Source organism: Herpailurus yagouaroundi, unplaced genomic scaffold (assembly GCF_014898765.1).
Source record: "Herpailurus yagouaroundi ecotype Mexico unplaced genomic scaffold, PumYag 139, whole genome shotgun sequence".
Taxonomy (NCBI): Eukaryota; Metazoa; Chordata; class Mammalia; order Carnivora; family Felidae; genus Herpailurus; species Herpailurus yagouaroundi.
Window position 1 is genome coordinate 33947767 of NW_024412394.1, and position 23900 is coordinate 33971666.

The 23900-nt window shown below is 35.1% G+C and overlaps 1 protein-coding gene across 50 annotated transcripts in view; it reads left to right on the top strand.

The window, feature by feature from the left end:
- RIMS1 (regulating synaptic membrane exocytosis 1) overlaps nt 1-23900 on the top strand; it is a 494117-nt gene that overhangs the window by 400268 nt on the left and 69949 nt on the right. For 30 of the 50 annotated variants that reach the window (XM_040473893.1, XM_040473902.1, XM_040473900.1 and 27 more), the window contains one exon: nt 19466-19701. The exons of the other annotated variants lie outside the window; for them this stretch is intronic. In XM_040473893.1, the coding sequence (XP_040329827.1) occupies nt 19466-19701 (236 nt within the window). The remainder of the gene's footprint in view (nt 1-19465; nt 19702-23900) is intronic. 50 annotated transcript variants of the gene reach the window in all.

Sequence of the window (23900 nt, forward strand, 5' to 3'; positions counted from 1 at the left end):
GTGATAGAAAATAAATGGGTTAGGTTAATATCTTCTGGAAAATCAATTGATACTACAGTTATGTTGGGAAAATGTTACAGAAAATTTCAAATGTACCTTGTTTCATAATAGTTCTTTAATTCCACAAGGGAATACAGGATAACATTTAAATTTTTTTTTCAACGTTTATTTATTTTTGGGACAGAGAGAGACATAGCATGAACGGGGGAGGGGCAGAGAGAGAGGGAGACACAGAATCGGAACCAGGCTCCAGGTTCCAAGCCATCAGCCCAGAGCCTGACGCGGGGCTCGAACTCACGGACCGCGAGATCGTGACCTGGTTGAAGTCGGACGCTTAACCGACTGCACCACCCAGGCGCCCCTATAACATTTAAAAATAATATTTGGATTTTTTTGTGTGTGATGATATTTGAGAAATACTTAACTGCAAAATCACTTGCTACATTAATAGCTTAGAAGAACAAATTAAACTTTAATTTTTATATACTTACTAATTATTATGCCTAATGACACTGAACATATTAAGAGCAATCGAGAGGGAATTTTTTAGAGCTATCCACCCTTAATTTTGCATGCTTGCCTGTTATGCTGTGGAAAACAGTCTATTGAGATCTACAAGAGTACTGAAAAGAAATAGAGGAAAATATCAGGGAAATCCAGATACTGGATGTTGAATATCTGAGAAAGGAGATATTTTAGTAATCTTCTAGTGGCTTCTTTCATAGTATCATCTTAGTTTTAATAGTCTAAGATTGATGAGTCATTACCACTGTTATTTCCTGTGACCAGATTAAAGCTATAAAGAAATGGAAAGAATGTGCCATAAGCCTTTTAAAAAGGGTACCATAAAATTACTATAACATTCTTATTAATACACCATATGACTGAATGTGCCATACATTTAAATTATTATACCATGCCATACATATAAACAAAATAACTGTATATAAGTAACACAGCAGTCTTGATAACAGCAAGTTACAGAGCTCTTGAGACAGGTGAGTAGGTTTTCCTGGTAAGTTTTTTCCTTACAAACCATTTAAGACTGCAGTTTGAAGTAAAGCAGCACTGGTTTCATTTGAAACAGCACCAATCTGCTTAGTTTTTACCTTTCTACTCTACCAATTCATTATAGATTTATACTAAGATGTATTTAGTTAAATTCTGGGAATGTCAGTTAAATATTAGATAAATGCTTACATAACAGTGAAAATGGTCAGTTATAATAAATTATCAAAAGTTAATAGCAACCTGGAATGTCTTATAAAGATGGGGTTATCTGTAGAAATGATTATAATTAGGCCTTAGTGGCTGGTCATGTGCGGGAAAAGTATACACTATACATGGAGTTTTAAAAGTACATTGTGACTTGTTTTTATAGAAATCTACTTCCCTCTAATTTTATATATTCTGGTAGGAGTGAATTATAGATTCTTTTTAAATTTAAAATATTTTAAAGGGCATGTTTGGGGAACCTGGGTTACTCAGTAGGTTAAGCGTCTGACTCTTGACTTTGGCTTAGGTCATGATCTCATGGTTCATGAGATCAAGCCCTGTGTTGGGCTCCTTGCTGACAGCGTTGAGCCTACTTGAGATTCTCTTTCTCCCTCTCTCTTTGCCCTTCCCTTGCTTGCTCTCTCTCTCTCTTAAACAAACACTTAAAAATAGATAGATAGATAGATAGATAGATAGATAGATAGATAGATAGATAGAGATAAACAGCATGGTCAGTGGAGATCATAGATAATGATAATTAGAAAATTTTCTTTAAAGAAAAAGAATTCACTGTGTCTTTGGAAGAGAATATGTAAAATTTATTCAAGTTTATTTATGATTGTGTATAAGTTTTTTTCCATTAGTTTTCTAATTTAATTATCCTAAACGAAGTTACATATTTAACATTCTGTTGTTAAATAAAATAAGGATAATTCTCCCTGCTTAATTGTTATTTTCCCCACAATATATAAGAAAAATTAACTGACATGCTGCTAACAGCATATCTTCAGTGTAACATATTGTTAAAGATCTGTAAAGTTTATGTATATATTAAGTGCAAGGAAAATAACACAAGTTATGGATCCTAATATTAAAGCAACTTTCAAATACAACCATTTTACTCCCTGGGAATACTTTTCAAAGAAAGAAAAATCTGTCCCCCAAATGCAAATTCCTCTTTACCTCACAGGATATGTTTGCAGTTGTGATCTTTGTGATTGACACAGAGGCGAGGAACAGTGTATTTAGTCTGAGGTTATTACTGATGTCCAGAGGTACCACCTTTTGGATTCATGCCAGGTATAGATAGGCGTGTTCTGCTTCTAAAAGATCAGGGTTAAGTATAAGAAACCCCACCTGTTGCTAAGATGTGGAATGACTTTGCTTCAGTGCTGATTTTCACAGCACATGAGAACTTCCTCAAGGGCCAGTTCTGTCACCCCTTTGTCTTTGATGTGTTGTAATTACCACACAGATCAGCTGTATTAAGAATGCTCAGTACTATAGTAGCTATCAAATTAGCAGGAGGACTGTTTTGAAAGGACTGCAGGTTGTTACTGTATTTTCATGCCAAAAAAATATATAATGGAAAATTTCTAACAGATTCTTAATTTTCTATTTAACATGGTATGTTTGCATGTTTATATTTGCTTATTGGAGAACCACGTGGGGATTATAAACTTAGCTGTATTATGTCAGCTGGCAGATAATTGTTTTATTGGTCACCAGGCATGAACTCTTGTTATAAACATTAAATATCCTCTTTTTTGGGTAAATATTCATATTTCTGTGTCAATTATCCTATTATTTGGAATGGATACAATATCCTTTTACTTTGAACCAGTGCTTTTCAAACTACACCTATTTCATGTGTTACTTTCATAATTTTGCCATAACTATGTAACATGTATTTTATTATATTTTTATTTTATTAATTTTTTTGAGAAAGAGAGCATGCATGCAAGTGGGGGAGGGGCAGAGAGAGAGAGAGGGAGAGAGAGAATCTTAAGCAGGCTCCATGCTGAGCATGGCACTCAATGTACAGCTTGACTTCATGACCCTGAGATCATGACCTGAGTCAAAACCAAGAGTCAGATGCTTAACCAACTGAGCCACCCAGGTGTTCCTATTATATTTTCAGTGTATTAAAAATACTCTGATTTATTAAGTATCCTTTTTTGTATACCAGGCATTTTGATACATTATTCACATGCAAGATTATTATCGCTATAACAGCCCTATAGTGTAATTACTAATAACTTGGTTTTACAAATAAGTGGCACATGGCCAATATGTGGTAGAGCTAGAATTGAGCTGGAATTACCAATTAACTGGTAGTTTAACCCTTTTATCACTGTGTAGTGAACCTGTTTGTCTCTAATGATAGTATTCTTTTGGTTTAAAGTCTGTTTTGTCTTATATGAAAATATAATTTTTTAATTACTATTCAAACTACTCACATCCTTTACTTTCAACCTTTCTGTGACCATATGTATTAGTTATATGTCTTATAAATGGCATACAACTGATTTAGTTTTTTTTCTTCTAGTCTGACAATCTCTATCATTTAATTGGCTACTTAATCAGCTTGCATTTATTTGATTTATTATATATTTGGATTTCTATCCTACTTTATATTTTCCATTTTTATTATTATATGTTTCCCCTTTCCCAATTGGTTTTTAATTGAATTGCATGTATTTCATTTCTCCCCTCTACCATTCTGGAAATTATACTATTTCTATGATTTTAGTGCCGAGTTTAGTGTTTCAAATATATATTAGTTAAATAATACATTTAAAGTTAATAGTACCTCTATTCCCTCCTAGGGAAAAAAAAAATCACTGTAGTACACTTTATCTCTGCTATCATCCTGCTACCATTTACATATTTTTCCAGTGTTTTAACTATATGTTGTTTTCTTTCTCCCTTATTGGATATTATTTTGCTTTTAAATGCTTTAGGTTGACCCACATATTTTCTAGTTTCTTTGCTAACTATTTCCCATATGTCTGAGACTTTCATTTTGAGAGTATTCCCTGTCTTCCTGAAATATATGCATTAGAATGTCACCAGTGAGGGCCATTAAGGCTTAGGGAGGACCCGAGTTTTTCCTTGTTATTTAAGGGCCGTGGCTCTTACAGAGATTTCATTTCTATCTCCCCACTAGGTCTGCTCTAAATTTCTCATCTGCAAAACCTCCCAAGACATTCATAATCCATTAAGCAATCTGTTTTCAGTTCCCTCTTGGTATTTTGGCTAAGGGGATTTGCCTTTCTTGTGAACTTGGGTTTGTTAATTGGAATGGGTATTTGTTGCAATTTTCACTTAATTTCTAGGCATCTAAGAGTGAAGAGATTTTCAGAATGTATCATCTACCAAATTGCTAGAATAGGTGTTTAATATTTAATGCATTACTAATTCTTGAGTTTTTGAATTTACTCACTTAAAGGGTAATATTTAAAATGAAATTAATGAATAAGAATATAATTGTATGTATAAAAAACAAGAAGACCTGTGGCCTTAGGGACTTTATCCTAAGTTAGCAGGTGTCAGGGCAAGGCAAGGAGAAATCAGATCTTGAGCTGACAGTGAGATATAAGGTGTTGAGAAAATAGCAGTCCAGGACATCAAAGGAGGAGGTGGAGGGAGCGGAGGCCAGGAAAATGAGGACAGAAAGGAGCTCCAGCAGAGGAAGGACCACTGGAGATGTAAGAAAGAATGGTAGCTGGGGAATGGAAAAATAATGTAAGGAGTTAAGGGAGATTACAGCTAAAATGGAAGAAGAGATTCTGCGAACTCACAGGATGTTGGAATTTAAGGAAGGAAAATGGGTGGGCCTCTGATCAAAGGAGCAATTAGTAATCATCAAATAGAGAGCATTTTGTAATCAGAGTCCCAAAGCCAGGACAGTCTGTAGGCTGCCTGCCTGACCTTAGAAGCTACTTTCAACTCAGATGCCAATCTGATTCAGTCAGCTGTGGCCAAGATGACAAGATACCAGACCCATCACACTTGAACACAAGCAAATGTGTGTGACCTTTTTTTTTTATTCAAGGGGGAAGCAGTGTAACTGGGAGGCATGTCCAGTACAGGTTGCTGAAAAGCAAAAAAACAAAACAATAAAAACATTTATCATAGGTCTTCAATTCTACATATTGATACAAAATATTTGCTACACCTAGGAGAATGATCATTATCTCACAAGTACAGTTGACTCTTGAACAACATGGTTTGAGTTGCCCGGGTCCACTTATATGCAGAAGATTTTTTTTTCAATATATGAAGTACAGTGCTGTAGATGTATTTTATCTTCTTTATGATTTTCTTCCTCACACTTCTTTTTCTCTAGCTTATTTTATTGAAAGAATACAGTATATAATACATATACCATACAAAATATATTAACTGTGTTTATTGGTAAGGCTTCTAGTTAACAATAGACTGTTAGTATTTAAATTTGGGGGGAATCAAAGTTATATGCATTTTTGACTGTACATGGAGTTAGCACCCTTGGCCCTCACATTGTTCAAGAACCAACTGTAATTAAAAGCATGTCACTGAACAGAGATGTGTGGATATATTGGAGGTAGAAACAGATACATGTCCATGGAGAAGATTTAGAGCTTAGATAAGTACCCATAAGCAATCAATGCATGTTGTCTACAGAATGTATTTAGGAAGTTTTTCATCCAGATAGGCATATTAACATATAAGAAATGTGTGATATGAGATGATTTTTTAATGTTTTGGTATTCAATGAATATTGTACACCAGCTTTTGTTGAACAGTGTGTGTGTGTGTGTGTGTGTGTGTTACAAATATATATTTAATTACATTTACAATAGCCTGGAAATACATGAGGATATATATTTTTAAGTAGCTATTTGCAGCCATTAAGATACTAAAATTTTTCTTAGAACAAATATAAAAACATATTGGCTTACCTAATATTTGAACAGAGTAGTTCTATTCTTCCCACCCTATTATCAACAAAAAACTGGAAGCCACACTAATTTTTAACTCTCGCCTGTCCTCCTTCTAATGCATTGCTCCTCAATGTTTTTACCATTATCAACCCCCTAAGAAGCCTTTTAGATGTTCTTTTCCTAATTGTCCTTTCCACGTGACATTTTAATATTGCAGATAACACTGTATCTGTTTATATACTGTGGCTGTTTAGAGGACCACAAACTGTTATATTATCTAAGAAATGTTTACTCCTCTTACCTCCACCATGAACCAGTTATTACCCTTTGGAAGCATATCACTCCCATTGAGAATGCATATTGAGATGAGTCATCAGGACTTACTGATTTTGCCTCTTAAATAGAACTCATGATCATACACTGAAGATTACAGAGAACAGAGGTGTTTATTCCTCTCTAATTGCCAGCTGAAAACTAACCAAATTTTTTAAGAAAGAAACTAAAAACCTCATCTACCATGAACCTAGGAGACAACGACATCTTTAAATTATAAATGATAGAAAACAGCTTTCAAATTCAGTGAAATCTGGACTAAAATGAGGAAAAACACCAAGAATAGATGCTGACTTATTCACCTATTGAATAGAATGTGGAGCTCTCTAAAATAAATGACACAGCTTTGGAAAACCCCATCAGAAAAATTCCCATCTACAATCTGCGAGAACGAGGGACAGTTTTAGCACTGGAAAACACTGTATGTTTTATCCTTCAGAGTAGCAGATGACATCAACTCAGAGGAGAAGCCTCACAAGTCAGCTATGGCAGAGAGGCTATTGGGGGGGATGCATAGGGATCAATATGGCAAAAGCTATTTGATGTAGTTTGCAAAGAAATAAATTTCTATAACACAATTATAATACATACACCTTCATTACTAACCTTATGGATATTTTTGAAAACATCACTGGTCTGGATAACTCTACCATTATTCAAAAATAAGCAATAAGATGACACAATCCATCCAGTTCTGGGCATGACAACATAGTTTGTATCAGACTAACCTTCCTACCTCTAAAACTACAAAAACAAACAAGCAAATGTTTTAGGGTATTTGGAAGCAATTAAATTGGTAAAAATTTTAAGGACTTCAGTCTTTGAAAGAAGAGAAGAATATGAAATAAGTGCCAAATGTGCCCCAGTTTTCTTTGAAGGTATTTCCAATTCAGTGACATGGGATAATAGAGCCCAAGCAGAAAGCAGTGGTCTTACTGGGCTAAGGAGACAGATCACAGGTCAGACACAGAGCTGAAAACTGCATGGAGGGCTCCAAAATTTGCTATAGTTTCCCCTAATGAAACTGGTTGACGACCAATGTGATCATGCACAGAGAAAGACTCCAAGAAACCAAACAAAAAGCAGCGGCTGTAAGAGCTGAGCAAAGATTCCAGCAGGTGCCCATGCTGGGGAGATACAGATTGCCTTCAGTTTCTGCAGTCAGAGGGGCTTGAAAAATACCTTTGGGGTGGGGGGGGGGGGCCCGTTTGGCCCAGGGGGTTAAATGTCTGACTTTGGCTCAGGTCATGATCTCACTGCTTGTGAGTTCAAGCCCCATGTCCAGCTCTGTGCTGACAGCTCAAAGCCTGGAATCTGCCTCAGATTCTGTGTCTCCCTCTCTCTGCCACTCCCTTGCTCACACAATCTTTCTCTCGCTCTTGCTCCCTCCCTCAAAAATACATAAACATTTTTTTTAAAAATGAAAAAATACTTTGATTTCTTATACAAATTTCAGAAAAGCCAAACTCTGGGAATAAGCATTACACTCTACAAGTGATGGCAAAGCTTTAAAATCAAGTCTGACCAGGAATAAGATGACTTCTAAAATTTTACCCTTACTGAAGGAAAATGAGAGAGTGAACATCCACGGTGTCTGGCATCTAATTAAAATTTATGGGGCATGATTAAAAAATTAATAAAAAAGGACCAACTGACTACAACCAACAATACAATTTTTATATAAGGCCTTTAAAATAACCATGATTAATATATTCCAGAAAACAAAGGAAGATGGATGTTTTCTACAGAGACCTGGAACCCGTTTTAAAAAGTTAAATGGCAATCCTAAAACTAAAAGATATAAAAAAAATTTAATAGGTGGGTTTAATGGCATGCTAGAAGCAATAGAACACAGAATTCTTGAGTCGGTCAGTGGAAAGTATATAAATCAGTGCACAAAGAGAAAAAAAAAATTGGAGAAGGCCCTAAGAGACATTTGGAGCATAATGAAAAAGTCTAATATACATGTAATTGGGATTCCAGAAGGAGGGGAAATGGCATAAACAATACTTGAATACTGTGGTACTAGCTGGGTTTTCCAAAATTAATGTAATACATCAAATTATAAGTCCAAAATCCTTTAAAAACCTCAAGGTGTGTAAAGAGAAAAAAATCTATCAATATCATGATCAAAGTACTGAAAACTAAAAAAACACTTTTATGAAGAATCAGAAGCAGAAAAAGAGCAGAAAAAAAGAAGACATTATCATTCAGTGCTTCACTGAAGCAACGATACAAGACTGGTTGAAATTTCAACAGATACCGTGAAAGCCAAAAAGCAATGGAACAACCAAAAGAAAAAATGCTTTAGAAAAAAAATTAAAACTTCAAGCTTAAAATTTTATCCTTAATAAATATTACCCTTCAAACATATCCTACAGACAAGAAAGGAAGAAATGAAGGAAGGAAGTAATGGAAGGAAGTAATGGAAGGAAGGAAGGAAGGAAGGAAGGAAGGAAGGAAGGAAGGAAGGGGAAGGGAAGGGAAGGGAAGGGAAGGGAAGGGAAAGGAAAGGAAAGGAAAGGAAAGGAAAGGAAAGGAAAGGAAAGGAAAGGAAAGGAAAGGAAAGGAAAGGAGGAAAGGAAAGAAGGAAAGGAAAGGAAGGAATACTAGAATAAAAACCAGTAGGATAATTCATCACCAAGACCTGTACTCCATATTGAAGGAAAATGTCCCCAGTCAGAAACACTAAATTTGAGGAAAGAATGAACACTGGAAAGAGTTAATGATGATAACAACAAAATCTTGTGGTAGTTACAACATATGTAGAAGTAAAATATATAAAACACCTAGGTAAAAGGTAGAAATGAAAGAAGTAGAATTAAGCTGTTGTAAAATTTTTGCATTCTTCTGAAAGTGTTAAAATGTATAATTTAATGAAGTTTCTAATAAGTCAAGGTACATATTTTAATCCTTAGGGTGTCCACTAATAAATAATAGAAGAACACATAATTCAAATGCTGATAGTGGAGAAAAAAAACACAGAATTAATCTAGTTAGGCAAAATGGAGAAGTAAAAGAAGAAACATGATTATTAAAAATAAGTGGCAAGTGATAGAGTCAATTCCAGTTATATCAGTAATTCCATCAAAAGTAAATGGTCTTGGGGCACCTGGGTGGCTCAGTTGGTTGAGTACCCTACTTCGGCTCAGGTCATGATCTCATGGTTTGTGATTCTAGCCCCACGTCAGGCTATGTGCTGACAGCTCGGAGCCTGGAGCCTGCTTCTGAGTCTGTGTCTCCCTCTCTCTGGCCCTCACCTGTTCACGCTCTGTCTCACTCTCTCTCTCTCAAAAATAAATAAACATTAAAAAAAATTTTTTTTAAGTAAATGTTCTAAATACACACATCCACTGTCGTGAAATGAAAAAAGGAAGATCTCAGTGAAGAATACACAGATATTTAAATGGTACAAACAGTTGTATGCCGGTAAATTTTATAATTCAGATCAGTGTTAGCCAAACTATGACCAACAAGCCAAATCTGGCCCACTGCCTATTTTTGTGGGGGAAAAAAAAAAAAGGTTTATTGGAACACATCTATGCTCATTTGCCTATGTATTATCTATGACTCTTCACCCACCACAATAGCAAACTTGAATAATTGCAACAGAGACAGTCTGTCCCACAAAACCTAAAATATTTACTATATGGCCCTTTATGAAATAAGTTTGCCTAAACCGGACTTAGACGAAATGTACAAATTTCTTAGAAAGCACAACTTACCAAAAATGACATAAGAAAAAATAAAAACTTTGAAGAGTCCTGTATCTGGTTTTTAAAAAAAATTTTTAATGTTTATTTTTTAAAGAGAGAGGTAAGGGAGACAGAGCATGAGTGGAGGAGGGGCAGAGAGAAAGGGAGACACAGAATCTGAAGCAGGCTCCAGGCTCTGAACTGTCAGCACAGAGCCCAATGTGGGGCTCGAACCCATGACTGTGAGATCATGACCTGAGCCGAAGTTGGATGTTTAACTGGCTAAGCCACCCAGGCGCCCCATGAGAGTACTATATCTATTTTTTAACTGATTCCGTAATTATTTTAATGCTCCCCACAAGGAAAACTCCTTACGCAGGTGGGCTCACTCATAAATTATTCCAAATATTTAAAAAATAATTCTCTCAGGCTTCTACCAATTTTTCTAGAGAATAAAATGTAAAAATACTTCCAAAAGTATTTTTGTGAAGCCAGCCTATCCTTGATAAATTTGATAAGGACATTATAACACAGGAAAATTATAAACCCAAATCTCATTAAAGTAGTTGAAACAAAGTTTTAGCAAATTGAATCAAGATAGATATATAATAGATGAATGAATGGATAGATTGATTGATTTTGAGAGAATGAAAATACATTATGTCAAAAATATTTGTTCCATAAATGCAACATTTGTTTAACATTTTCTCTATGTAATTCATTACAGAATTAAAGAAATTATATCGTCATCTCAATAGAAACAAAATATTTGATAAAATTCTCACATATATATGATTAAATATCTTAGCAAACTAAGAACTTTTTTAAAATGATAAAAGTTACCTACAGTAATTTTACAGCAAGCATTGTACATCTGTATTATTTACAGTGTGAGCCAAAGTGAAAATCACCACCAGACATCCTTTGCAGTACCTATGAGATCCCTAAAATTGTGCTAAATTCAGTATATGAACTTTTTTTTTATTATCTGTAGTTCTAGGATCCTGTAAGCCATAGTACAGACTTTGCATATACTGGTTCTATATATAAAGTAGAACTCCTATTCCTAATGGTCGGCTTGCCACTTCTGGTTAAATGTAATTTGTTCTCAACTAAATATTCTAAGATCAGTTAGTCATTTTAACTGAAAACCTGATTCTAATCTTGCATTTTTATACTTTGTCAGCAAATGACTCACAAACCTCTCTTACTACATTTTGAATATTTACATCAAATGGAGCCAGTTTGTCAAAGTTTTATTTTTTTGCCCTTCAGGCTTACTGTTCACAACTACAATAAAACAGGGTAAATAATTCACTTTTCCTCAAACCTTCTACAATTTAATGTATCTACTCAAGTTCTGTCCTTTTACTCTCTTCATTTACATTCTAGGTATTTTACTATAAGCAATGATGTCCTTCTTTTCCTTTGATAAATAAAAACACATCTATTACCTTGAATTTGTATCCATATATTTTACCTAGTGTGGAACGAACCATCAATATTAGTTACAACTTTTATTTTATTTTATTTTTTAAATTTATTTTTATTACTTATTTTGAGAGGGGGCAGGGGGAGGGGCAGAGAGAGAGAATCCCAAGCAGGCTCCGTGCTGTCAGCACAGAGTCTGATGATGCAGGGCTTGATCCCATGAACCACAAGATCGTGACCTGAGCTGAAATCAAGAGTCAGGTGCTCAATCCACTGAGCCACCCAGGCACCCCAGTTACAATTCTAAGCTAAGCTTCTGTCTCATAGAGAACACTCAGAGGTAGAAAATCAGGCATAGCAGGCTGTCATATACAAGAAATTTAGCACACCAGCAAGTTACATAGCACACATAACAAAGCAACGTATGCCTACAGTATCCCTTAGACATTTTCTTAAAATTGCAAAAATGAAGATAAACCTTAGCAAAGGCAAAGCTACTGGATACCATATGAAAAATAGGCATTTTTAAAGTTCATATATGTGTGTGTGTGTGTGTGTGTGTGTGTGTGTGTGTGTGTGTGTGTATTCATTCCTTGGTTATTGACCAAGTTTTATATTCTGACTTACTTAGCAGTTATTCAGACATTCACAGATATTTTTTATTAATTAATGAAATATAATGCTAATGCTAAATCTTAAAGTTAACTAATTAATCACTTGGAAATTTTAAGCTGACATTCCAACCAGCTTAATTACTATTGATATCAGACTTTAATCACAATTATAGTTCAATTTAGTTATTACATAATTTTACATTTTTTATAATTTCAAACATTATTGGAAGAAATGTTAACTTACCCATTAAGTAAAACCAGTATAGGAAGTTTAGGAATTCTAGGTTAATCTGTCTATGAAAACCAACCTAAGTCTTTAAAAATAAAGTAAGATTTTGTGCTTGTATTATATACCATCCTGAAGAAATCTGTAAGAAGACATAAAACTTTTTTTAAGTTGAGATAAATTCACATACCATAAAATTTACCCTGTGAAATGATGCAATTTAGTGGTTTGTAGTATAGTCACAATTAGGTGTGCAGTCATCACAACTATCTAATTCTGGAACACTTTTATCATCCCCCACAAGAAACCCATACCCATTAATACTCGCTTCCCATTCCTTCTAGCTCCCAGTGACCACTAATCTACATTTGTCTCCATGGATTTGACTATGGGACATTCCACTTAAATGGAATCATACAATAAGTAGCCTTGCGTATCTAGCTTCTTTCACATAGTATGTTTTTAACTTCATCCATGTTTATAGCATGAATCAGTACTTCATTCCTTTTAATGGTTGATAATATTCCATTGTATGGATATACCACATTTTGTTTCTCCATTCATCAGTTTGTGAACATTTAAGTTGTCCTCTTTTTAACTATAAAGAATTATGTTGATATGAGTATTCATATGTAATTTTTCATATGGATATGTGTTTTAAATTCTCTTGAGTATGCACCTAGGCATGGAATTGCTAGGTCATATGGTAACTATGTTTAACTTTTGAATGGAATTACTGAGTCATTCAGTAACTCTTGAGTTTCATTGAACTGTATCTAAGTTTAACTAAACTGTCACACTTTTCCAAAGCAGCAGCATCATTTTATTTCCCCATCAGCAATGTATGAGGATTCTACTTTCTTGGATTCTCATCAGTACTTGTTATTGTCTCTTTTTTATTATAGCTATCCTAGCATATATGAAGTGGCATCTCATTGTGGATCTCATAAGACTGTATTAAGCCAAATTTATTGAACTAGTTTGATATATCTAAGGATTCACTGTGTGGATTTAAGTTCTTATATTAAAGTTCTTACGAGTTAGCAATTCCCTGAGAATTTTTTTCTTAGAAGGCAAACGTATTCAAAATATTAGAATTTCAGTTTATTTTTTCTGTACAGATTCTTCAGTTACCTATATTAAAATTACTTAAATACTCATTTGTATAGATCAATCAGGAACAGGAGCTCTATTAAATTTCAGATACCTTGGAATCTAATATCTGTCTGCCTGGACAGCTGTCCCTAGGGTGCACAGAGAGTAAGAGGTTTTTGTTTTCAATAATAAAGACTATTTTTAAGCATGCCAAGAGAACTGGCAACTTCAGTTTTACCACTTAGCCACGGGGCCAAAATTGACACGGAAACCAAAGCCCAGACTTTCAAGGGCAGTTCTGGAAACACATTTTCAACACATTTTCATAAGTGATATGAACTTCTAGCAGCAAACACGCATGTAAAAAGACGAACAAGCCAGATTTTCTGTCATTCACCATCCAACTTGTAATATATCCTGATGTCTGCCATCCAGCAGTTTTAATTCCACAGATGGATTTCCTATTGTTGCTCCCATTAGTGAGGAATGTATCATTAGTCACAAGTAAGTGAAATAAAAGCGAAACTTACCAAGAACCAGAAACAAAGAGACATGGAAAACCAGAGTCAGTAAAAAGAAAGCAGAGACTGAAAGTCATGTTCTGTTGGAACTTGTTTAAAGGCAACCTTGGGCTTGAGTTCATGAGGTGCCCTGCTCCACCAACAAAATTTAGTTGGATCCGGTAGAGTCCACTTGGGCATTTTGATGGGACTCCCCAACATAATAAAAACATTCTCAGGGCACCTGCTGGCTCAGTCAGTTAAGCATCTGACTCTTGACTTCAGCTCAGGTCATGATCTCTTAGTTCGTGAGTTCAAGCCCCACATCAGGCTCTGCAATGACAGTGCAGAGCCTGCTTGGGACTCTCTGTCTCTCTCTCTCTCTGCCCTTCCCTCACTTGCTCTCTCTCTCTCTTTCTCTCTCTCTCACAAAAGTAAATAAATAAATATAATTCTCAAAATTAAAACACAGTAATAAGAAAAACACATAGCAAATATTGAAGTTTTAATTAATTAGTGAGAAAACCAACAGAGTTATATAATGGTTCCAAAGATGATCCAAGAAGTTCATGTACTTATATATACATATATATATATATATATATATATATATATGAGAGAGAGAGAGAGAGAGAGAGAGAGAGAGGGAGTCATTGAAAACAAAAAGGAATGTTGGAATAAGATTATGAATTTAGATTCAAAACTGGATAATATTCTGTAGGTCAATAAAACCATAACCCTTTGGAGTTACCACCTCTTCTAAATAGTAATCATTTGTCCTTATCAATTTTATTCAAGTTAACATCTAGCTTTACAGAGTTGTAAAATATTTGTGGTATAATTATTAGAAGATTAAATAGTAAGTAAAAAGTGTTACATTCCCCTAGAGAGTCAAATGGCCTGTAAGTGGGCTTGTTAGATAATGCTCAAGCATGGCATTAAAAAAGGAAGGCAGCTTTTTTTTTCTATTTTGGTGTCAAATCCACATTAGATTTTTCTGTGAGGGGGGCAATTATTAGTCTGAGCAATTGGGGAATGGGGTATCTTTAATATGATATGAACGATAAGTTAGCAGTTTTTTGGTTGGGTGGAACATGTTATGTTTAAGAGACAGATCCAAACAAGAATGTCACTTGATAGCTGGCTATATAAATCTGAAGTTCAGGACTGAGTACTGAGGACAGGTGGAGAAAAACAATTGGAATTTGCAGCATACAGATAATACGTAAAGCCTGAGACCAGATGAGACATGTAGCTAATTAGTCTCCTACGGAAGAATATAGGTCAGAGGGCCACACACTGAAGTCCTCCAGTATTTAGTGATGAAAGAGGATAAAGGGCTTGCCAGTGAGGCACTAGGTAGGAAAATCATAAAAATAAAATGTTTCAAGATCAGTAGAATCAAACGCATTGTCATATACATGATTTATTGAGAAGTCAAAAGGATAAGGACTATGCAATGATAGGACTTTGCCATGTGAAGAAGTCATTGGTGACTTTGATAAAAGGCAGCTTTGGTGAAATAGTAGGGACAAAACCTGATTTAAGTTAGTTCAGGATAGAATAGGAAGAGAGGATGTATGGACAACTGTTTGAGTAGATTTTTAGCAAAAATCAGTAGCCAGAGGGAGAGGGAATATTGAAGGAATATGGAGGGTTTTTTGTTTAATTTTAAAGATGGGTTATATCATAGTCTATTTGTATACTGACATCACTATTTTTTTACTCCCTACTCATAAATCTTCAATTCACTTAGCAATTGGAATGCTACTGTGGCAGATTTAGTCATGTCTAAGGTGCATGCTGATATGAGATATCAGAATCCTAAAATAACCAATAAAAAATAGAAAACAGAGGGCTGCGGGGGTGCCTGGTTGGCTCAGTCAGTTAAGGTCTGACTTTGGCTCAGGTCATAATCTCATGGTTCGTGGGTTCGAGCCCCACATCGGGCTCTCTGCTGTCAGCGCAGAGCCTGCTTCATTCAGATCCTCTGTCTCCTTCTCTTTCTGCCCTTCCCATGTTCATGCGCTCTCTCTTTCCCTCTTTCAAAAATACACAAACATTAAAAAAAAAATGTTTAAAGAAAAGAAAATAGAGGCTGGGAAACAATAGCCATGACAATAGAGGGACTCTTAGAAGTTTATGAAGCAGAAAGCCTTAAAGTACATCCTGAAGGATGAGACTAAATGACAGGAATGGTTTTCCAGGCAATTGGCAGAACAAATAAAAGGCTACAAATTAGGGAAATAGCATATTCAGGCACCTGGGTGGTTTAGTAGGTTGAGTATTCAACTCATGATTTCAGCTCAGGTCACAAAGTCGTGGGATTGAGCCCCATGTAGGGCTCCATGCTGTATGTGGAGCCTGTTTAATTAAGATTCTGTCTCTCCCTCTGTCGCTCTCCCCAGATCACGCTCTCTATACATATAAAATAAAAAAATAAAGCATATTTGTACTTAGATGGTAACCTTCACATGGATTAAACTACCCTGACTGATTAGACCCCAGAAACCTCTGCCCTCAATTAGGTAAACAGAATTGAAAATGTTTTAACATGTTCTCATTGAACATTATGATATTCTAGATTCTTTAGGAAGCTACGCACAGTCATCATATCATATAAGAATGCTTTAAAGATTCTTGAGGTGCCTGGGTGGCCCATTCGGTTGAGTGTCTGACTCCTGGTTTCGGCTTGGGTCATGATCTCAAGGTTCATAGGATAAAACCCCGCAACGGTCACATCTGTGCTGGCAGTGTGGAGCCTGCGTGGGATTCTCGCTCTCCCTCGCTCTCTCTGCCCCTTCCCTGATTGCTCTCTCTCTCTGTCTCCCTCTCTATCTAAGTAAATAAATAAATACTTTTTTAAAAGAATGCTTTTAAGATTCTAAATAAAATGTTTTATTTTTTGAGGAAAAAGTCTACCAGTTATTCACAAAATAACATAACTTCTTAATCCCCTAAATGGTAATGACTAGAAAGATTTACCTAATTTTTTAAAGAAATTTTGTCAGTGTAATAGAACATTTCATTGCTGTGATTAAATATCCATTAAAAAATGTTTGAATCTTCTTAGCTCTTCTTGAATACATTTTCATGATAGAAATATTATTGAAAGCGTTTCCCTATACTTTTAAATTTTTCTATAGCCTGAAGAACACTGTTGAAAATTTTACAATAGTACTTTTTGTGAAATAACTTTTAAAATACAAATTTAAAGTTTAATAGAATCCAATTTTCATGGAAATAATGAGAGAAAAGGTACATGTTAATTTATCTATATTTTATTATAAAGGTAAAAATAAAATCATTAGAAGGGAAGTTTCAAATAATTCCTGTGAGGAGTGTGCTGAAAAGATTGATGAGAGATGGAAAAACTACTGATTTCTCAGTCACAGGTGTTTAATTGAAGATGGACATCATGACTGCAAAACTGACCAAATTGTGACATTGCTTCATGTCCTTCAGCAGAAGTCTGCAAGTAAAACAGTAGAAAAAGCAGGTGGTAAGAGCAGACTTAAGGAGAGGTGGCAGATTTAGATAATGCACTGAAATAAATTGCTAAGGACACAGAAGAAATTTACTGGAACATTTATTAGGAAAGAAAGTCCACTGCAGTTGGGAATATAAACCCCACAGGAATCCATTTTGGACTGGCTATATGTTCATGTTTTGAAAAAGAGTTGGCATAAAATGCATAGCAGAATTATCAGATTTGCAAATGAATTTAAAAACTTTGAGTTAATGAAAAGCTGATTAGAATAAATTGAAAGAATATAAATATTAATATTATTATTGATATGGACCAGTTCAAGTAATACAACTAGGGATTAAAAATTCCAAATGATTCCTATCAAAGAGGGGTCTCATTTTTCAATTCAATTCATGGAAGGATCCTAAAGATCAAACAGTCTTGTTTCTTTTCCATTGCTTCTAAGTCTTCCACAATCTCACTTTTCCACATTTCTCAACTCACCCTAATATATCAATTTCCCTTTCTCCGAAAGCACTCATTATATATATGACCACAAATATATTACATGATCCCAACAATTTGTTTTATCATTTCTAATCATATTAGGATTTATCCCAACATGACTGTTAAATGTCATCACTCTTAAAAGATGCTTATGTTAAGGGGCACCTGGGTAGCTCAGTCAGTTGAACATATGACTTCAGTTTGGGTCATGATCTCATGGTTCGTGAGTTTGAGGCCCTCATTGGGCTCTCCGCTGTCAGCACAGAGCCCGCTTCAGATCCTCTGTCCCCTTCTCTCTCTGCCCCTCCCCTGCTCACACTCTCTCTCTCAAAAATAAATAAACATTAACATTTCTCTCTCTCCCTCCCTCTGCCCCTCTCCCCCACTCATGCATTCTTTCTTTCTCCCTCTCTCTCTCGAAAACAAATGCTCTATTAACGTACTTTGTACTTGAAAACAAGAAATAGAAAATTGAAAATCAAGATGGTGCTGAGTGTCACGTAAGCCAATTTTTTGCAGATATTTTAAAGAAACATAAAATAATGAGGGTCATTTCAGATCTGTCAAACTAGTTGTTTATTGGACCAAAAGGGGCCAGTCTAGATGCAATGCAATGTAATTTAAAGGATTTGAAGAATCCTAACATCTATAGCTCCCAACTTGCTTGCCCTACCTCTCTGCCCAGTTCACAGACATACATTTACTTTGGCAGGTAGAGATGGGTTTTTTTCCCACCAACATGGTGCCTGAAATTCTCAACAATAATTTTCTCATTAGGAGAGAAGGGCAGTAATCTGTTCAGATAAATGAGTACAGTCTGGGAACATAGACAAGTAAGTTTTGGTAGGAAAGAAAAAAAGGAATATCTCAACCTGAGCATATGAATTTGAAATACTCAAAGAGAAAAATGAGATGAAATTTGGAGGAGATGGAGCATGAGGGGACAAGGAAGTAGGAGGGAAATGCAATTTTTTTTGCCTCATTAGCACTGTTTCCTAGACTCATTAAGCCTTAGGTGGCAAAGATATGTCTGTTAGTTGGAAGTAGAACAGAGCTGTTTTCATTTTTTAAACCTTGTACGGTGGGGCGCCTGGGTGGCGCAGTTGGTTAAGCGTCCGACTTCAGCCAGGTCACGATCTCGCGGTCTGTGAGTTCGAGCCCCGCGTCGGGCTCTGGGCTGATGACTCAGAGCCTGGAGCCTGTTTCCGATTCTGTGTCTCCCTCTCTCTCTGCCCCTCCCCCGTTCATGCTCTGTCTCTCTCTGTCCCAAAAATAAATAAACGTTGAAAAAAAAAATTAAAAAAAAAAAAAAAACCTTGTATGGCAAACTCAGAGTATCCATTTTTTATTAATATTTTTTCCTCAGGAATGTATATGAACTTGTCTTATTGATTTAAATATCCTTGTTTTTCTCTGAAAGTAACACACTAAAAAATTAGTAACATTTACCTCCTTTTGGATAACACTGGTTGCATTTGTTTTCACTAAAAGTTTATGGATTCCTTGTTGAAATACTATTGTTTTGAGCTATATAGTTGTAAGACTACTATGCAACTGGCTTTTCCCCCTAAAAATTTGCCTGGATTATTTCAAAATAAAGTAGATTTAGAGTTTCAGTTTTGCTGACCTATAATTTATGGATGCGTATATGTTTTTACTTTGTAAATATAGTTCATTTACCCCTAAAATGCAAGGCAGACGGATGGGGACTTCAGGAAGAGCCATCATGAAGAGCACCAGTGTGAGTGGGGAGATGTACACACTGGAGCATAATGACGGCAGTCAGTCCGACACAGCTGTGGGTACAGTTGGAGGAGGTGGAAAGAAAAGGAGATCCAGCCTGAGTGCCAAAGTGGTTGCCATAGTGTCTAGAAGGAGTAGAAGCACATCCCAGCTAAGCCAAACAGGTGAGTGAAGTGAATTCAATTTAGATACCTCGAGTTCTTGCTGGAGAGACAAAAGTGGATCCTCGTGCTATGGCTTGTGAGTGATTGCAGAGCGTATTGATTCTTCTTTGCAAAGGAAGTTTATTTTTCTGTCTCTGAAAATCTGTTACATATGCGATTTTATTTTTTTTTTTCTGTGCAGCTGTCTAACAAGGTATCATTTGTCAATCGGTAAAGTGGTCAGATATTTTCCTTTAAGTTAAAAAAAAAGTAAAGCCATGTTTATAAATATGCAAGGAAATGCAAAGAAGTATTAAAGATCCAAATTTATTTATATGCAAGAAAAGCAACAGGATTCTCCTTTTCAAAATGTTCCATAATACAATTACCTATAATTTAGGCTCTATATTTTGATGGAAAAGAATGTCAGTTGTGCAACTTGAGATATAGTCTTCAAGGTACTGTATGAATGTAATTATTGAACTGTGATTGTTATATTTTCAGTGCAAGTTAAAAACCCGGCAGTTATTTCTACTTTAGAAAATGGGTCAGTGGATTTATGCAAAGAATAATGTCTTAATACAAGTTTGAGTTTCCAGATATTTTCTACTGCTTATAAATCTTAAAAGCTTTATGTCCTCAAGGTATATAGAAAAAGGCAAAACACAGAAGGGAGAATGGTTATTTCTGTACTATAAAATATTTTTTAAATGGCCCAAAATTACATAATATTTGATCAGACATATTAGATTAATTCATTACTATGTTCAGTACTGTGGAAAACCAAAGGTAAGTGAAATACTGAATTGATTAAATTGTCAGCACTTGTTTCTTCTGTTATAACCGTTGGTTCCATATTTTTGTCCCTTAACAGCAAAAGTCTTGTTGTAACAACATTTACTTATTGCAGAAAACGTTCATGGAATTCTTTTCTGTAGTTGACTTGGCATCCTGGAGAGTATCTATTTTAAAATGTGCATTCTAGTGGACATATTTACAAATAAATTAAAGGTAGGAAATTGAACCATTCAGAAACTGAAGTACAGCACACAGCTATTTAAACAGAGGTTTGTCTTTCTGAAAATCATAGAATAAACCTAGATTATCTAAGTCTCTGATGGATCTGTCTCTATGCCATCCCGCTAAGATGAGCTGTTTATTGCGAAGGAGAATCTTTTATCTTTCTGAGGGTCGGATTTCTCCTTGAGTAGGAGGCATTTTTTCATTTGTGTTGTCTTATTTTTGATGGTGACGCTTCCTGATGTTTGGTATTGATCTAATGATAGTTTACAGTGTGGGGTATGGATAAGGCTTTTACCACCCGGTTTGAAAATCCTTCCATCGCTTAGATGAAATGGAAATGTTCTTTTATGAACCAGTGCTTCCTGCGTGAGAGGCTGCGGATTTAGCGGACTGCTTATCTTCTTCTGCTAACTATCCACAGTCTCTCTTCCTTTATTTTGCCCCTATAATTCCTTCTCTATAGAAGGAATTATATTTTCCTAGAATAAAACACAATAATAATTTAGGAACTATACTTGTTACATAGCTTTGTAGGTAATAGGTTCAAATGATTGTCATTGAAATACTTAATTAGCCTCTTTGCTTTATTAATTTAAATTTTATTCTGTTTATGGTCATTGTTGAATTTCAAATAATATTTACCTTTTCAAAAGTTGCAATTTTTTTTTTAATTAAAAAAATTTTTTTTTAACGTTTATTTATTTTTGAGACAGAGAGAGAGCATGAACAGGGGAGGGTCAGAGAAAGAGGGAGACACAGAATCTGAAGCAGGCTCCAGGCTTCAAGCTGTCAGCACAGAGCCTGACGCGGGGCTTGAACTCATTGACCGCGAGGTCGTGACCTGAGCCGAAGTCGGACGCTTAACCGACTGAGCCGCCCAGGCGCCCCAAAAGTTGCATTGTTAATAATCCCCACAGCATACCCTACTTTAGAAAATTAGGTTGCAGTGTAAGGGAGCAAAAAAGACATTGGATTACAAAGCCAAGCTAACAAAACAATTATTTTCTAAAGTGACTCAGTAAATCACCTGTTACTTCATCTCTCTAGGATTCAGTGTGCTTATATAATGTGGGGGGGCAGGGGGCAGGGGGCAGATTGGACTATCTGTCCTCCTATGATATTTCCAGGTATAAGATTTTATGTATATTTTCTATATCATAATTTTACCTTCTTTTTGATAACTTATTCTTATTGATCTTTCTAAAGCAAATGACAGATGGTGACAAACCTTAATTATCATTCCTCTTTGTTTCAGTGCATGGCCTGATTTTTCTTCCTCTTCTGTCTTCTACAAGTGATATGGAGAGGAAAACAGCATTACTTTAAAACAAGCTGTGTATTCTGGGGAATAGAATGTATTACATTTAATGTAAATGTTTAATTATTTTAATGTAGAAGTAAAGGCTAAGTAAGGGCTTCTCTTTTAGTGAACCAGTAATCTGTACAGTCTGGGTTACAGTTTCTCTTCTACAATATAGATGAGAGATAATCAGAAAAATGTGAAACGCTTGGAAATAAAAGTTTAATCAGCTTTTCTAAGAATGATATATTACAAGCACATTGCTTTTCTGTTTTTGTTTTTATAACCACAAGTTTGCTTAAAGGAGTATATTTGAGTGTTTGTTTGAAATCAAGTAAAATTTATTTCAGCAAATTGATAGCATGGTAAATTTTATATACTATACACATTCATGTATATGTATTTATTATGAAGAGTAGTTACTGTGCTCTTTAATATATATAAAATTATATTCTTACATATAATTTACTAGTCTCTTCAATTATAGGTAATTATTTTTACAGGATATTTCAATTATAAATATTAATATTTTAAAAACACCTTTACCACACTATTTATTCATAATGAAAATAGGAATAACTTCTTTAAATATGTATTTTTAAATAGGACATTTCCAATGACTCTAGGTGCTACTACTGGTAAATGTCTTCAAGCCATCTTGCATATAGCAAAAAACCTATTCAGTAAGCAGTAGCTAGATTAGTTTGAAAAGCAAAATAGTGAAGGAAAGGGAATTATGAGAAAAAGCTCCATATCTAGAAATATTTTGGAATTGAGGCTCAGAGTAAACTTAGGGCTGATCTTTATAACTTTATCTACAAATGTAAGATAATTTTAAGTATCATAAGAATGATTATTCATGTGTCTAAGTGAATAAAACTAATAATGATTTACATTTCTAGAGCTTTTGCCATTCACTCTTAAGTTATATACATGCATATGTGTGTACATATAATTTCACTCCTTTATTGGTCACAACAAACTTATTAAGTACTCTTATTATTACTATTTCCATTTTGAAATTGGAGAAATTAAAGCATAGAGTGATTGGGTAATTTCTTAAGTTCCTATTGTAAGTGATTGGGCCAGAATTTAAACCCAGGCTTCCAGGTGCCCAAGCCTATTCTCTTCACTCTGCAAAAAAGAAGAGTTTGAAATAAGGTTCAGCGAACATTTAAGCACAATTCTGTTGTTAGTACATGATAGACAGTATACTAGGCACTGGGCTAGGGTCTAGGAATACTAAAGAGATGAATGAAATATTGCCTCTGGCTTCAAAGATACCACAGTAGAAAAGGGTGAATTACATATAAATATTCCATCTCAGAAAGGGCAATTATCCATTTATCAAACTGGTACAGAGGAAGCACAGAATGTGATTCACTCTCATGCAATCTTGAGAGGCTTCTTTGAAGAGGTGAGACTGAATATTAAAAATTAAATCAGTAATACCATATAGGGAAGCTCATTCCAGGTTAGAGGGCACAGCACATTGATAAAATGTTGAAATGATGAGTGCTTATTCCCCTGGGAAAGGTATGCATCCTAAAATCATATAAAAGATTTCTGTAACTCTAATGGATACTCATTCTCACTGCAAGAAACAGGTCATCTCAGAACAGATCTTAGATCAAAGAAGCACTGTGCATCCGAGACTATGATTTCTGCTTAGAACTTTTAACTTTTATGAAGAAAACATCTGTAAATGTAAAATATCATCAGCTCTATTTTCTATCAGTTCTATTTTTCTATCATCAGAAAGTGTTCAGTTTACTTTATCTTAAATTATTGAATAACTGTATTTCCAGTATTATACCAGCCACAGTAGGTATTTCAAAATTAAAAGTATCATCCCCAGTGGAAGGAAATTATTCACACTCGAAATAAACATGAACCA